The sequence below is a fragment of the Falco peregrinus genome, chromosome 2 (genome assembly GCF_023634155.1).
Source record: "Falco peregrinus isolate bFalPer1 chromosome 2, bFalPer1.pri, whole genome shotgun sequence".
Lineage (NCBI taxonomy): Eukaryota > Metazoa > Chordata > Aves > Falconiformes > Falconidae > Falco > Falco peregrinus.
Window position 1 is genome coordinate 34760723 of NC_073722.1, and position 16094 is coordinate 34776816.

Here is a 16094-nt window from a genome sequence, read left to right on the forward strand (position 1 = left end):
AGGGATGGGAAGAAAATTCTGCTGCCACCCTGAGGTATTTGAAAATCCATTAATCTTTTGTCCAAGAAAAACTTAGAGAGATTGAGGTATTAAACCCTCTTTTTATATCGTTTGAATTCTTCTTACAGTGAAGCTTTAACAGCAAGTTTAGAATTGCATGTCTTCAGCAAAACATCTGAGGCTGAACTCACTCAGCATACATAGTTTACTATGTAAAACTTGTATGCTCTGTAAGATACTGTAGATTCTCAGAACATGCATGGCCGTGTTTGCTGGAGCGCTTTGCAGATGTTAGATCCTAGTCTCGCTGTAAAGTTTAGAGCTACTGAAATGAGAGGAAGTATGGAAATGAAACTATAGGTGGAGAAAGGTTTTGAGCCATCGTCTGTTGCCTACTAGGGAAGCAGTGTTGCGCTTCCTATTTCCCATGAGCACATTGGGTTCGAGCTCTCTTAGCTTTCCACTGTGGTAGTAGCAACACAAGCAAATAGGATCAACATGGAAAAAGTCAGCCTGCTTGTATTTGTTGTGTGCAATGATTCATGAAAAGTTCTTTCAACTAGCTGTTGTCAGGGTCTATGTATCATTATTCTACCTGCCCCTCACTTCTGTCCTTTTCCTAAGAAAGCTTGGATATATTGAAGTGCTACGTACCTATAGTAGGGAATTGTGAAACTTTCTAATTGCATTATTTAAAAAATACATTAGTCTGTGTCTAACATAGCATACCTCAGTCTGGAGACTCATAAAGGCTATATCATGGTTCCCTTCTAAGAAGTGTCTTTTAATTGACATGCAGCTCTTTATTTGCTATTTGCAATTCCTGTTAAAATTTCCAAATGAACTATAGTAGAGTAGGAAGTTCAAATTTGTATGTGACTCTGATAGATCCTCAAAATCAATCTTTTTAATTCAAATCCTGTGAAGCAGATCATGATGTAAATATAAATATTTCAGATAAATTTTCTGTTTAGGCAGGTATTTTGTGTTTACCGTAGTTGTCTTTAAAATGAATGATCTAAATAGCCAAACAGTCTTTGTTCATTTGCTAGGGCAATGATTCTTGGGCTTAAGTTCAGAGGAAGGAGTCAGCTTTATTTTCCAGGTCACTAGAAGTATTTTTTTCCACTGAGCAGATCCAAGCTAAGTGCTAGCTCAATATTGAAGAAAGATTCTCTCGCTGAAGATGTCTGGATAATCTTCATATAAGAAAGCTTCTTACTTCTCTGCAGTATCTGTAGGCCGTATCTGGAGTACGCCCAAAATACTCAGGGCTGGCCTTTCCAGTTTACATGGGTTTACATGGCAAATTTTGGTAGCTGGCATCTTTGAGGAGAGGTCAGGGGCTGGCTGCCTTAGACACAGCCAGCTCTGCAACAGGCCAAAGTGGAGCACATCAGTGAGGTTTGCGGTGCCTCTATTTAAGGAAGAGCAAAAATGCTGGACACTCACAGGAGGAGCGAGAAACAGCAGGATGAACAACAAAGTCAGAGGAGAAGGAAGAGGTGCCTCACGCACCATAGCAGTCATTTCGCTGCAGCACAAGGAGAAGGCCACAGTGGAGCAGGTGTTCCCCTGCAGCTCATGGAAGAAAACACTCTGTAGCAGGTAGTCATATCGCAGCCCATGGAAGACCCCACATCGGAGCAGCTGGATATTTCCTGAAGGAACTGCAGCCTCTGAAGAACCCACGATGGAGCAGGGGAAAAGTCTAAGGAAGAAGGTGCTGTAGAAAAGAGTTGTAATGACTGTAACAGTCATTCCCAATTCTGCTTGTGCCACCTGGGGGTGAGGGGGAGAGGTCAAGGAACTGGGAGTGAAGTTGAGCATGGGAAAAAGTAGGATGAGGAAGTGCTTTAATTTTTGTCGTCTTCTTATTATCCAAATCTATTTTCATTTGCAATAGATCCATTTTCCCCAAGTCTGTTTCACCAGTGATGGTAATTGGTAAGTGATCTCCCTGTATTTATCTTTCCCTGTTCCCCAGGGCTTAGTACTGGGGCTAGTCATGTTTAGTATCTTTATCAATGATCTGGATGAGGGGATCAAAGGCACCCTCAGTAAGATGACACCAAGTTGTGGGTGGGAGTGTTGATCTGCTTGAGGGCAGGCTGGCTCTGCAGAGGGATCTGGACAGGCTGGACTGATGGGCAGAGGCCAATCGTATGAGGTTGAACAAAGAGGAGCTGGGTCCTGCACTTGGGTCACAGCGACCCCATGCAATGCTATAGGCTTGGGGGAGCGTGGGTGGAAAGCTGCCTGGCTAAAAAGGACCTGGCAGTGCTGGTTGATGGCCAGCTGGACATGAGCCAGCAGTCTGCCCAGGTGGCCAAAAAGGCCAAGAGCATCCTGGCTTGTATCATTTACAGTGTGGCCACCAGGACAGGGTAAGTGGTTGTCCCCCTGTTACTCAGCACTGGTGAGGCCGCATCTTGAATATGTGTTCAGGTTTGGGCCCCTCACTACAAGAGGGACATAGAGGTCTGGAAGGCCCAGAGAAGGGCCGTGAAGCTGGTAAAGGGTCTGGAGCAAAAGTCTTATGAGGAGCAGCTGAGGGAACTGGAGTTGTTCAGCCTGGAGAAGAGGAGACTTGGGGGACCTTATTGCTCACTACAGCTGCCTGAAAGGGGGTTGTGGACAGGTGGGGGTCAGTCTCTTCTCCCAGATGACTAGTGAGGAAATGGCCCCAGGTTGCCTGGGGAGGTTTAGTTTGGATATTAGGAACAATTTCTTCATTGAAAGGGTGGTCAAGCATTGGAAGAGGCTGCCTAAAGAAGTGGTGGAATTGGCATCCTTAGAAGAGTTCAAAAATGGCGTAGGTGTGTAGTGCTTAGGGACATGGTTTAGTGATGGATTTGGAAGTCCTGGGTTAATGGTGGGACTTGAGGGTCTCGGAGGTCTTTTCCAACCAAAATGATTCTATCGTTGCATTTTGATGACCTTTTTAATCTTATTTGTCCCTGCCTCCCTGTTGAGGGGAAGTGAGAGAGGGGCTGGGTAGGTGCCTAGCTACTGGCCAAGGTTAACCCATTGCACTTCTGGTACCGAATCATTCAGTGCTGTATTTGAGCACTGGCATTTAGGGATATCCAGTTGACACCTGACTGATAGCAAAGTCCCAGATTGTGCTCTACTTTCTTCTACATGTGGAAGTGTGGTAACTTGGCAGGGCACTTTAATTCCTGTGCATCTTGGTGGTAACTAAACAGGCAGTTACTTTGCCGTCAGTCAATTAGAAGCAACTGTCTCCAGAAGTACTTATATCTTTTGTGCTCTTTTTTTTTTTTTTTTTTTTGTAATCCATGTAACTCTTAAGACTCTCCAGGCCTTGAAAAGAATACTCTGTATAGTGAAAGACAATTTGTTTTGCATGCACTGCACCTAAAAAAAATAGGGTGTTACTGTGTGTTTTTGCAATATTACTTGTCCTCCAAACTAAGCCAATGAAGAAGCAGCATCGTTGCAGAATAAAACACTGAGTGAGGAACAGTCTTGCAGTATCCTGCAGCAACTTTCTATTTTCTTGTGCACTCATGATGCTGAGCTCTGAGGAGTGTTCCCAGCAGCATTTAACTTTGATGCAGAGGTTTCTTTCCTTTGCTAGGTGTGGGAGAGTTGATAGTTCTCATGATGCAAAGCAAAATGACTTACAAAAGGCAGAAGTATAAGATACAAATAAATAATCTGTTCATTTAGCTGCACAAGCTTATTCTTGTTGCTGTATCTACTGGGAACATACTGGGAATGATAGTGTGTAAACATAGCAGAAAAACGCAAGAGAATTTGCATAATTTCCTTGTTTCGTTGATCCATCATAGACTGGAAGACATCAAAAGGTTGCTGGCAATGTGTGATGCATGAACTTTTTACCACTATCCTGTAGCTTTGTTGTTGTTGGATTATTCATATTTTTCCTACTTCTTCAATAATAGCCAAGTCAAAAATTCTGTTTTAAGTAATTTAAAATAGCATTTTATTATCCAGTTTAACAATATGCGTGTAACTTCACTGAAATTTATAGCAAAATAAGGGCTTTTCAATAACAGATGAGAAATTGGAAACAATTCTTAATTTCTGAAAAGTGGTTTCATGTCTCTTGAAAATCCATACTGCAGTTAGTATAGCAACTGGGATCACAGCATGTGTGGCCTCTTGATAGCTATGTTCAGGGCTATAGAAAGAATTCCAAACATTACTGAAAATAACTTTTTATTTTCTTAATACACTGTTTTTGCCATATGTATTGGGGGAAAATATTGTGTGTGCATTTTGAAGGTACACATGCCATGTTCCCAAAGATAAATTGTATGAGCTGTAAATATATTCAAGAAACAGTTTGTTTAATACTTCTGCATGAAAAGGTCACCCTAAAAAAGTACATTTTTGAGGGGAGTAGGTGTTTGTTTCTTCCTTGGCTGCCATGGTGGCAAACAGCCAAGCTCCTTGTCAGACACTCGCTTGCTTGCTTCCCGCTCAGTGGCACAGGGGAGAAAATGGGAAGAACAGGAAGGAGAGCTCATGGGTTAAGGAAATAGTTGTTGCTTACTGCTTGCCATTATAAGCACAACAGACTCTGCTTGGGGAAAATTAACTGCAATTATTGCCTATTAAGTATTTAATTATTAATTCAGGTAGTGGAAACAAAAAAAACCCGTCATTACAACACCACCTTTCCTCCTCCCTTTCCCAGGCTCAGCTTCACTCCAGATTCCCTTGTGACCCCTGTGGTGCAAGGGGAATGGATGTGGGGTGTCCACAGTCTGTATCCAATGGTTTCTCTCTGCCATTGGGCTTCCTTCTGCTGTTTTCTCATTCTTTCTGATCCCCTTTTCTCTCTCCATCTAGCACTTTTTGCCCTTTCTTAAGTATGTTTTCCTAGAGGTTCTGCCCAAATAGCTGCTGGGCTCAGGTGTGCGCTGCGGTGGGTCTGCTGCAACCAGCTAGAGCCATCTTTGTCCAGCACAGGGCACCCTTGGCCTCTCCTCGCAGATGCTGCCAAGACCTTGCCATGGACACCTAATATATAGCCATAAACTTTTCATCTGGCGGTTTTTCATTTTACAAAATAGCGCGTCAGGTCAGCAAAAGGGGGCTAGTCAAAGCAGTAGGTAAGAACTGATAAAAGGCTTTGGCATTCTTACTGCTAGTTTTGTGAAAACATTGTTTCCACATACAGCAGCACAGAAAACAGTCAGTGAAAGGCAAGGCATCAGAAAAGGTATTGAAGATGAGATAATGTCATTTTGTTGCTGTGACAAACCTTGTTGAAGTTTACCACAGTATGATGATTAAGATAAAGGAGGAGTTGTTATTTACAAAATCTCACAATATTACAACTAGGCAGGGCTTGCTGAAACTGCTTAAAAGGGAAAAACAGGTAAGGGGCAGCTTTTGCACAGCAGTTTGTAAACATATGGAACTGCTGTGGTAGGTGGCTGTGGAGGCAGACAATGTCATTGGATTCAAAAAAGGCTTTGGACAACTTCTCAGCTAACAGAACCAAGGACAGAAACTAAAGCTAAAGTAGGCAGGGTTGTATCTCTGAGATTCCTAATCCAATATAGCAGCTACTTGGAGAGCAGAAGAGGAATGAGCTGCAGATAGTGGCCAGGCTGATGTGCTCTCCCACACTGAGTGCAGTTTTTCCCATGCCTGGAGACTGAAGACTGAGTAGAGTAGGTTATGTGACCTAGTAAGGCAATTCATAATAGCTAGCAAGAGGTTTCCTGAAACCCAGAAAAAACCAGAGAAGTTTGCTAGAATCAGTACAGAAATACCAGTTGTAGGAACTCAAGGATGACCCATACAGTTTCTGTTGCTTGTTCTTCGCCCGCCCACCCCCCACCCCCCCTGCCGTTTCTCTAACATCACTGGTTTGGAGGAGTTTCAAGTGATTGTAGTCCCAATTATTTTGAAGATGACCTTTGTTCACAGTTACAGCTTGGTATTGCTGCACCAGATGATCTGGTGCTGAGAAGTAAAGGCCAGAGGTTGGGCCATTTCTTTGAAGTTCAATATTATTTAATATGCACGGAATTAACTTCATTAGAAGACTGAGCAGCAGACCTGAAAAACTTCCAATATTTTTTTTCTATAAAACCACCTTACAGGGTTTTTGTGTTCCTGATCTTATTCAGTTCTTGTCCAGAATTCTTGACTAAATAGCTGTTTTGAGTGATTTGATAGAAATGATAGGAAGTTCTGACTCAGCTTAAAAAAAAACACTATTCCTACCTTGCAAATAACAGGTTTTCAAGTTTCATTGTCCACCTGTCGGATGCCTCTTTGCAAACTTTTTGGACTTGTACCTACTGAACCAAAGTAAACATCTCTGCTGTCTATATATACATACATTGATTTCATTAGGTAGCATTTCTTTATCAAAGCTTTATAGCAAATGCTCTCATTTTCCTACCAGTTGTGGGTGCTTCTTTGTTACAATGCTACTACAAAGCAGGAAGATCTATCAAAACCAGGAGCCACAGTGTATTTTTAATTAATCTTTTTGACTTATCGGCCCTTTGTGGATCCGCATTGGGGGTTTTGTGTTGTTTGGTTTGTTGTTTGTTTTGAAGTTTTTTTGGGGGTGATTATTTTTTTTTGAGTGAAATCATTGAATAAAAGTGTGGTGTGTGGTGACTTTATCTGGTATTTTGTATGTATTATCACTTTTTTGGCATCTTTCACACTTTTTACTAAGGATCATCTTCCCATTAAGCATTGTTTTCAGGGAGTTGTCATATACTTAATGAATAAGTTTTGTGTGTTGGAGGAACCAACTGTCTTGACCCTGAAATGACTTTGCAGTTCTGCTTATCCCTTGGAGACCCAAAATGTATCTAATTTTTGTTTCAGGAGCCTGCATTTTCAGTACTCTGTTCTTAGTCATTTTTCAACTCACTGATGGCCTTGTGTTGTCAAAACCAATTCTGAAAGACTGGAAATGAAAATTATTTTGGAATCTTGCAAAAGTATTTGGGTTTCGTTTGTTGGGATGTGTTTTCCTAAAAATGTAGTTAACTTCAATTATTTTTGTAGATTGAATAGATAGAGATGATTAGCTCTTCATAACTTGCTAAGTTGTGAACTTTTAAGTAGGTTTTTCTCCAGTGACTTTGTCCAGTTATCTCTTCTGAACTTTTTTTATCTTAGTGCCTATGAATGTGAACTGAAGATGGAGAAACTGTTGTGAAACATACACGCATGAACACTTAAGACAGGGAGATGTACTTTGGATGACTGACAGAACACAGCAAACGAAACCTGTCTGTTGCACAGGACTCAGGGATGTTGTGAGCTTAGGTATTCAGGATAACTTTACAGCTGGGTAGGCCAAATAGTCCCTGGAGAATATTTCTGCAGTGTTTTTAATTGACTTTTCCTTCTGGAATATCACGGCATCACAAAGGTTGATTAACGTTAACTAGTCCTTCCTTTAACTTTCTTAGGGTTAAGGAAGACTTTGAAAGGAACATACTTAGGAGGAAAGTAACATCTTTGACAAGTGCCGTATTTATAAATATTTTTTACCCTTATGCTGACTTTCAAATGCTGCTTTTTGTCTCTTTACCCTTCTTCAAATAATACAAAATAGTTGAGGAAAACCAGTCAAAATTTCTCAAAAACAGTCCAAACCAAAGAGCTTGATTTGATTGTCACACAAAACTATTTCTTTGTAGTATTGGTATAAAGGAGAGTTTCCCTAACAATTTTTCTTACTTGTTATTCAAGTATTGGCATTTGGACTATTCAACCAATGCTTCATGTCTGCATCTGAGGTTGTGGGGAAGTATATAGAGTTGACTGATGTTTTAGAAATAATACACATTAACATGAAGATGGCAGTAATGTAAAAAGGGCTAGCATAAGATTGCTTGTAGAGTTGACTGTTGAGCTACATGTTGAAACTCAAAATCAGATTCACAGAGCTCAGGCACACAAAACAGCACAAGTTTGAAACAGAGAACCAAGGAAGAAAGGTATGAAATTAAATGTATTCAGGGGATTTATCTGTAATTTAAATGTGATTAAAAAAAAAAAAAAACAAAAACCAAAGACTTAAACCAGGAGGAATATTTCAGGTGCTAACTAGTTTCTTTAATTTTTAACATTCTTAAATACTGATTTTAAAAAATACTGTTTTCTATTTCAATACCTCATAGACTTCAGCAGCCAACTAAATCTTGAATTTAACATTTGCCAATGACTTAACAGGGTGGACTCCCACCTAGTCTAGGTCTTTTCACTTCTCTAGTTTCTTTATTACATAGATGTGGGGGCAGCAGGGTAATAAGTGTAAACAAACCTTTTATGACATGTCTCATATATTTAAAACGCTATATTGGGCTTGAGCTTTCATCCCAGTAACAGGGCTATTACTTTCTCATCCAGTAGCCTGGTCTGGTCTCATAGCTGACCCTGCTCTGAGGAAGGGGTTCATCTAGAGACCTCTTGAAATCCCTATTAGCCTGAAATATCCTGTAAGCCTATGATTTAGTTATGTCAGTTTTCACTGTAAGACTTGTTTGTTTACAGTATGTAAATGTGAATATATGGATGATAATAATATTATCAAGTGTATTGCCTTGGTTGCCTTGAAAGTAAACAACGCTATATATATACGTGCATATGTCATTTTTAGGAAAGCGGTCACGTGTTTAAGGCAGATTCTTCTTTTAGATTTTATTCTTTCTGAGTGGATTTTTTTTTTTAGTTTTAAAAAGTTTTATTACAAATCAAATATATAAACCAATTTGCTGACATCTGACATTGTTAAAGGAATAAGATGTCAGAAATTTTACAGGATAAAGTAACTCCTTAAAAATTGTGCCATAGGTACAAACACTTGCTAATACAGTTTCTGAGATCATCCTTAAACAACTGCTATCACCACTACTCGTTCTTTGCAGGGGATGGAGTGCTAGATCTCTCTACAAAGAAAAGCGCAAGGTTGGAAGAACCAAAATATGATCCATTGTGTTCTGAAAACTCAGTGTCTGGGTAAGCAACATTTAGGACTCTCTTCAGCTTATGTAAAAGACAATCCAGGTTTCTCTTCTCTGAAGTCAGGGTTTATGTTCATAACATATTTGTATATACTGACACACACATGTGGTTCCTATTTTGCTTTCAAAAGAATTTTTGTCATTCATAGGTGTGTGTCTACGTATATATCATATGTTTCATTTGTCTTTTTCCTTTTTTTCTGTTTAAAGAAAAGTTATCAGAACAATCACCAAACTTTAGTTCATGTTACTAAAAATGAACTGAAAATTGATTACATAACACATTAAAAGTAATAGCACAGTAGAAGAAAATGTAAAGATATTCTTTCAGAGTTTATTTAGGAAACGTCAATTTTGGACAAAAATGACCATGTTAATATTTTAGACTTAAAATATTCTTCAGCTAACATGAACAAATTAAATTACTATTATCTATACTATTCCTTAATAAGAGAGAGAGGGAGCAAGCGTGTGAGAGAGAGCTCTTATCATCATACTTCTACTTACATCATGGTTCTGACTATGGTGTGTGGTGGCAAATGGTTAAATTTCTTTATTCAGCAACAAAAACATTATTGCATCTGCTGAAAGCTACCACAAATCTAGTGAAACACATTGTTTTGTTGGATTTTGTTATTATCTTGGCATCCTCCCATCCACTAGCCATAGCAGGACCCTTTTTGTCACCTGTACGTCTTACCAGATAACTTATTACAAATAGGACTACAAAGCAGTATTTGAATGATGTAAAAATGCATTTTATTAATTTGCTGATATGAAGAAGTTTTAAAATTAATATGACTTTGTAATTAGAGAGCTGTAAATAGTGGCTAGAAGTTTTTAACCCTGTGTTTTATTTTGCCAAAATGGACTTGATTGTTAGCTTCAGCACTTTATCTTACTGTTGTAGAAAGCCTAGTTTTGTGTAAGTCTGGGATGTTTGTGTGTAGTTATGTACTTATTGCTGCAAATTTTCTATGAGGGGGTTGACTCTTTTATTACTTGTTTAGCGGTAACGTCACGTTTCTACTAACAAAAACTCCTTCAGGATTTGGGTATTTAATGGAACGTTAATTGTATAATTAAAACTATAACAGTGTTGCTCTGCAAGTATGCGAACAAGGGAACATAGCAAGCACATGAGAATATTGCCAATACTGAGCTAGGATATAAAGTTCTTGGAAGGGCTGCTGTAGAAGCCAGCGTATGATTTTTGACACACTGTCCTACCAGAACTGTAACATTTTGCTAGGATAATCATTTAACTACCACAGCTCAAAGGCTTAAAAGTATCAGAAGCAGTGATGTTACCGAAGCAAGGAGTATAATAAAGGAGTGGACCCTTCCCTTCCATAGCTGTGTGAGAGTCTCTCATACATCAGTTTACCATCGTTTCATTCCATCCATCCAGGAGACTACACAGACACAGAGAGGACTATGTGGAAAGAAGTGCTGAGTTTGCAGATGGTTTGCTCTCAAAAGCTTTGAAAGACATTCAGTCTGGAGCACTGGACATAAATAAAGCAGGCATACTTTATGGCATACCTCAAAAAACTTTACTTCTCCACTTAGAAGCCTTACCAGCAGGAAAGCCTGCACCTTTTAAAAACAAAACTCGAGATTTCAATGATAGTTATTCATTTAAAGACAGTAAAGAAACTTGTGCAGTCCTACAAAAAGTAGCCTTGTGGGCAAGAGCTCAAGCAGAGCGCACAGAAAAAAGTAAACTCAGTCTACTTGAAACCTCAGAATTAAAATTCCCAACAGCTTCCAGTTACCTCCACCAGTTAACTCTACAGAGAATGGTCACTCAGTTTAAAGAAAAAAGTGAAAATCTACAGTATGAAACTTCAAGTCCTACTGTACAATTAAAAATTCCTCAGCTAAGAATAAGTTCTGTGTCCAAACCACAGTCTGATACTGCTGGTCTTCTGGATGTTATGTACCACGTTTCTAAAACCTCCTCAGTCTTAGAAGGATCAGCTCTTCAAAAATTGAAAAATATACTTCCTAAACAGAACAAAATTGAATGTTCTGGACCTGTAACTCACTCAAGTGTTGACTCCTACTTTCTGCATGGGGACCTCTCTCCTTTGTGTCTTAATGCTAAGAATGGGACAGTAGATGGAACCTCAGAAAACACAGAAGATAGTTTGGATCGTAAAGATAATAAGCAACCAAGAAAAAAACGTGGCCGCTATCGGCAGTATGATCATGAAATAATGGAAGAAGCAATTGCAATGGTAATGAGTGGGAAAATGAGTGTTTCCAAAGCACAAGGAATTTATGGGGTACCTCACAGCACTTTAGAATATAAAGTAAAAGAAAGATCTGGAACATTGAAGACTCCGCCGAAGAAGAAACTCCGATTACCAGATACTGGCTTATTTAATATGACAGATTCAGGGACTGGCAGCTGCAAAAATAGTAGCAAGCCTGTGTAGAAAGAATAATTCTTAGCAAATTGTTTTGTGTGTGTGTATATGTATGTCTGTATACACACACTATGTGAGAAATACATATGCTCACTCTGACAGAAGACGTGAAATTATACAGTTCAAAAACCACATACATGCCTTTTGAAAAATAGTTTTATTCAGGGTTTTCACTGTGGACAGAATTATAGAGTTGCTCACTTAATTCTGATAGTGTGTATTTAATATAATCCTTGTATAAATAGGTGAAAAGATTCAGGTTTTATTTAGTAGTCAATAGCATAAAGATGTTTTGGGAAAACAAGTATTTGTCATGTGAAGCATAATTTTTAATTGGTGAAGAACCACCCTACCCATTCAATAATCCATCTTATTATGGAAATACACAACCAAGGGTTAGCAGACTTTTATACTTCACAGAATACTTGCAATAAATTGTAAGTAACTCAGATTATACAAATCAAGGGTTTTTTTTTTTTTTAAAGAGCTAGTTCCTTACAAGGAAGTGGATTTGTGAAGTATTAGTAGGGTATAGTACATTCTGTGAAAGAAAAAAAGTTCGTTACTTAAATATCCAATACAAGTAAGGAAAACATTTCATTACTAAAAATGTGTGTTTAGCAGGCATAAACTGCATTTTTTTATCATTTTAAGAAAATTTTGTTGTTTGTTTAGAAAGAAATTGGTGTTTACAAAGTGTACACTTATGAAATCTGAGAAATTACTGTAGTTATAGAATTATTAAATATGAAGATGAAATACTAAGAACATAAAATAATTTAAACTTTAACATAATTTTCCTTTTTAGTTTGACAAATAAGGTAACTTGTAAGGTTTAAAAAGAAAGTTGGAATGCAACTTAGAGCATGTTCATAATGTGCACAGAATGAGCTTGAGAATGATTTGGGTTTGTTTGGGTTTTTTTTGTTTAAACGTGATGGTTAGTTGATGTTATGACTACTTAAAATTTATTTAAGGATTGTGTCACACTCCTATTGAAAAACCTCACTGTAACTGTAATGTATTTGCTGCTGTGACATTTCAAAACATTTTCAGTTTATCAAAATGAATACCAAGTTACATCATCATTTTGCTAATAACCAAATTTGCAGTTCAGGGTCTTGATAGAAATACAAATATTAAATGGTGAAGCTGTTTTGAACTTTCAAGAATATAAATTCTTTATAAATTTGGTAGCTAGAAGTTAGGCAGTTCACTTTAAATATGTGACTTTTAATAGAATTTAAGGGAGACCAATTACCTTCTTATTGCAGTTTTTACATGAATTTCAAAGTATTCACATTGGACTTTATATCATACTTAATTTTTTGTGTAATATCACAAAGTATATGTCTACATATGAAGAATGGGGGCTTGCTTCATACAGTCAATACTGAACATCAATGCCCTTTTCCTCTCCAAATGTTATTTTTTCTGTATACATCTAATTTGGCATAGAAAAAGACTTTTCTCCAACTTTTTATACATTTGGTGCATATGCATGATTTTTTATCCCCACTTAAATTTGCAGGTGTATAGGTTAATGATATAAATGAAACAGGACATCAGACGCATATGGGCCACATCAGGTAATTTGATTTATAGATAAACTTGCCATTAAATTCAGTGGAGAGCATACTGCAATATTGATGGCAAAATCTAGCCCATATTTATTAATGCTACTAAAAAATAACTTCCATTTTAAAACAGGATAATCCTTTGAAACTGCACAACCAATGTCTCAGTTCTTTGGTCTCTCAGATCTATACTGAATCTTCTTCAGTGGTGAAGGTTTACTTGCATTTTACAGAATGAATCCTTTTTTGAAGCAGAAGTGTACCTGATAACAAGGAGGTCACAAAACAGCAGATGTCAGGGTCATCTTTTTGTTTTGAAAGAATTAAGCCATATTTTGTGAGGGACAGAAGGATTAATTTGTGAATATATCCCCACTGAAAAATGAAGCTGAAAAAAACTTAAATGTTTCAAGATTTGTCTTTATACAGTTTTACTTGCAAAAATTTTGGGCTTCAATATATTGCCTAATATTTGTACCGTACTGATGTTTTCTACTTCTCAGACAATGTTATAAATATCAGTCAGAAGTTTATATTGAAGGCAAGTTACAGTCTTTTTATGTCATTTAAAAGATGACCTGACCAAAAAATTAACAGGATTCATAAAATCAGGGATCATTTTACTATTGACTTAACAGTACTCAGTAGTTTTGTATGTAATATTATAATTAATTTTCAGCATTTTAGTACTTGTATTTATTTTTTGGTCAGAAATAGTATATTAAAATATTTTTTGATAGTTTATAGATTATACTCAACCTGTAAGTGTTTAAAGAACAGAATATTTGTTTCTAATTATTAGGCTAACCTTTGATTACACAACTAAGGAAAGGCAGGGAAATGTGTAGATTCTCCTCCCCCAACCCCTATGTATTCCATTAAATGTCATTTAAATTACACATTTTGAACTGTTTTGTATATTCAGTTACCAGTCACTACTTAGTAATTGACAATTTCTGAAAATTCCTGTTTCAGCAGAATTTTAAATGAAGGCGAAAGCAAGCCCTACATGCTTTCTACTTATTTGAATGTTTCTCAAGTATTTTATATTAAAAAACAGTGCCTCTGTTTTTAGAACTACTGCTCAGTAAAGCTGTTTAAACCATTTCTGGTAGCTAATGACAATTTTATATTAAATTGTATATTAACTTTAGTGAGACTGATTTTTTTAGTTGTTTACAGTACAAATACTTGTATTTGTTTTTTAATTGCAGTATTTCCATTGTCGCAGTAATTTAGTAAAACTCTGTGGCTGCCTTGATTTTTGACAGATTTTTGTTAACAACTGATTTTTAGGCAATTAGTTATATTTATGCATAAATCAATTGCACTATAATTCATGAATTATTTATTACAATATTTTCTAATGAACTCCATGTATTTGTCTTGTGTTGTAAATGTACTGTAATTCTGTTTCTTCTTTGTGTTGTTATATTCCTAAATCTGATTGTATGAATTTAATTGTTTAGTTAACGTGTTTCTACGTTGTAATTTGTAGTAAAGCACTTCAATGCTTTTGCACATAAATTTACAACACTGATGTGTGATTGATTTTGCTCATTCAGTAAAAAAAAAAAGAAAGAAACAAAAACCTGTACACTGACTCATTTGACTTACTCCTGAGGCACAAGTTTATTAGCAGTGGCATAAGATAAAGAACTGTACGAATTAAGCACATAATGACTAATGTACTATGAGAATTTTATATATCAGAAATAGTAGCTTTAAGGAAGGAAGATTTTGTAGAAATTATACATAAATGAGAAGATATTCAGAAAACTGATTTTATAATAGTTACATCCTTTAGTTTGCAGCTAAAAATTATCTATTATATATTACAGATAATATATAGCTTTTTTGAAGGATTTATTTAGTGAAGTCAGAAAACAAACATTTCTCTGAGACAAATTTATATTTCTAGAATAGTTCTCTACTGTTTGTATGAGTACCTGAGAGTATGTTCTGTTTCCAGTTTTGTTCCTGTTCCCAGCCTGCAAAGAAGTTGCTAGATTGATCCATCTTACCTGTTTCTGGATGACAGAGGATAGAACGCTAGGGAAGGACATCTTTTGGGAGTCCTCTGATAGAGCTCTTTCCTGATAGTTTTTTGGATTTGTGGAGGAGGCAAAGGTTTACTTTTTTACACATTAAATAACATGCTGAAAGGCTAGTACGTAACCCCATCACATCTCTGCCTTTGTGCCAGTTTTGGACACCGGTCAATGCCCACTCCATGCTATTAACTACCCCTGCCCTCTAGCAGGGAAATAGTGTCACTCCGTGCGTAACTTTTTTGTCTTCAGAGATACTGTGCACAAAAGGTACCGGGGGAGCAGTGCATATTGATCCTCACACCTCTCAACCTCTCCATTTCTTACCCACTCTTTTATAGCCATCTTTTTTTCTTGTGATTTGTAGGTAGCATAAGACTTCTGAGAAGGAAGTATGCAGTTGTGAGGGTGATAGCTCTTCCTTCTGTGAAATTACTGTTTAAGCCTTTTATCTTGAGGATAGTCTAAACTACTGTATGACAACACAAATTCAAAGGACTATAGGAAGAAATTATGGGAAACCAAAATATAATTCCATAATTATATTGAAAAGTTACTAAAAATTAGTTTGTTTAAAAATATAGACATCTCTATAGAGAGACAGTTTGAAAAAAATGTGTTGCTCTAACATTTTAAGTTGGTTGCCATTTAGGAACAGAGCTTACTACGCGGATAAGTAAGGGACTAATGTGTTTTCACAGACTTGGAAGAACATTTGGAGCGTGGTACCACTACAGTAGAATAGATGAAGTTAAGTTGTCTGTGGTCTTTAGAAACTAACACACGTGAAAGGAAAGCAGTTGATAGATGTTATGCAAGGGTAGATAACCAGGAAAGAAATCATATTGGAAGAATGTCCAATATGTCTATGATAACCAGGATATTACTTTATGTAACAGGCTGATCTCCACATAGCAAATTCAAAGCAGTTTTGAGGCTTTTGGAAGTTTTGGTTACTGACTGAGAAGGTTTTAGGGCTCTGGAAGTTTCTCCCAACAATGAGTATAATATAAATAGTAGTTACGA

At 37.1% G+C, this 16094-nt stretch overlaps 1 protein-coding gene across 10 annotated transcripts in view; it reads left to right on the forward strand.

Annotated features, from left to right (window-relative positions):
- LCORL (ligand dependent nuclear receptor corepressor like) overlaps window positions 1-16094 on the forward strand; it is an 85623-nt gene that overhangs the window by 47012 nt on the left and 22517 nt on the right. For 6 of the 10 annotated variants that reach the window (XM_055797854.1, XM_055797853.1, XM_055797855.1 and 3 more), the window contains one exon: window positions 8910-9000. The exons of 1 other annotated variant lie outside the window; for it this stretch is intronic. In XM_055797854.1, the coding sequence (XP_055653829.1) occupies window positions 8910-9000 (91 nt within the window). Of the gene's footprint in view, window positions 1-8909; window positions 9001-10416; window positions 14603-16094 lie in introns of those variants that run through there. 3 more of the 10 variants (XM_055797858.1, XM_055797859.1, XM_055797862.1) reach the window with 2 other exon arrangements.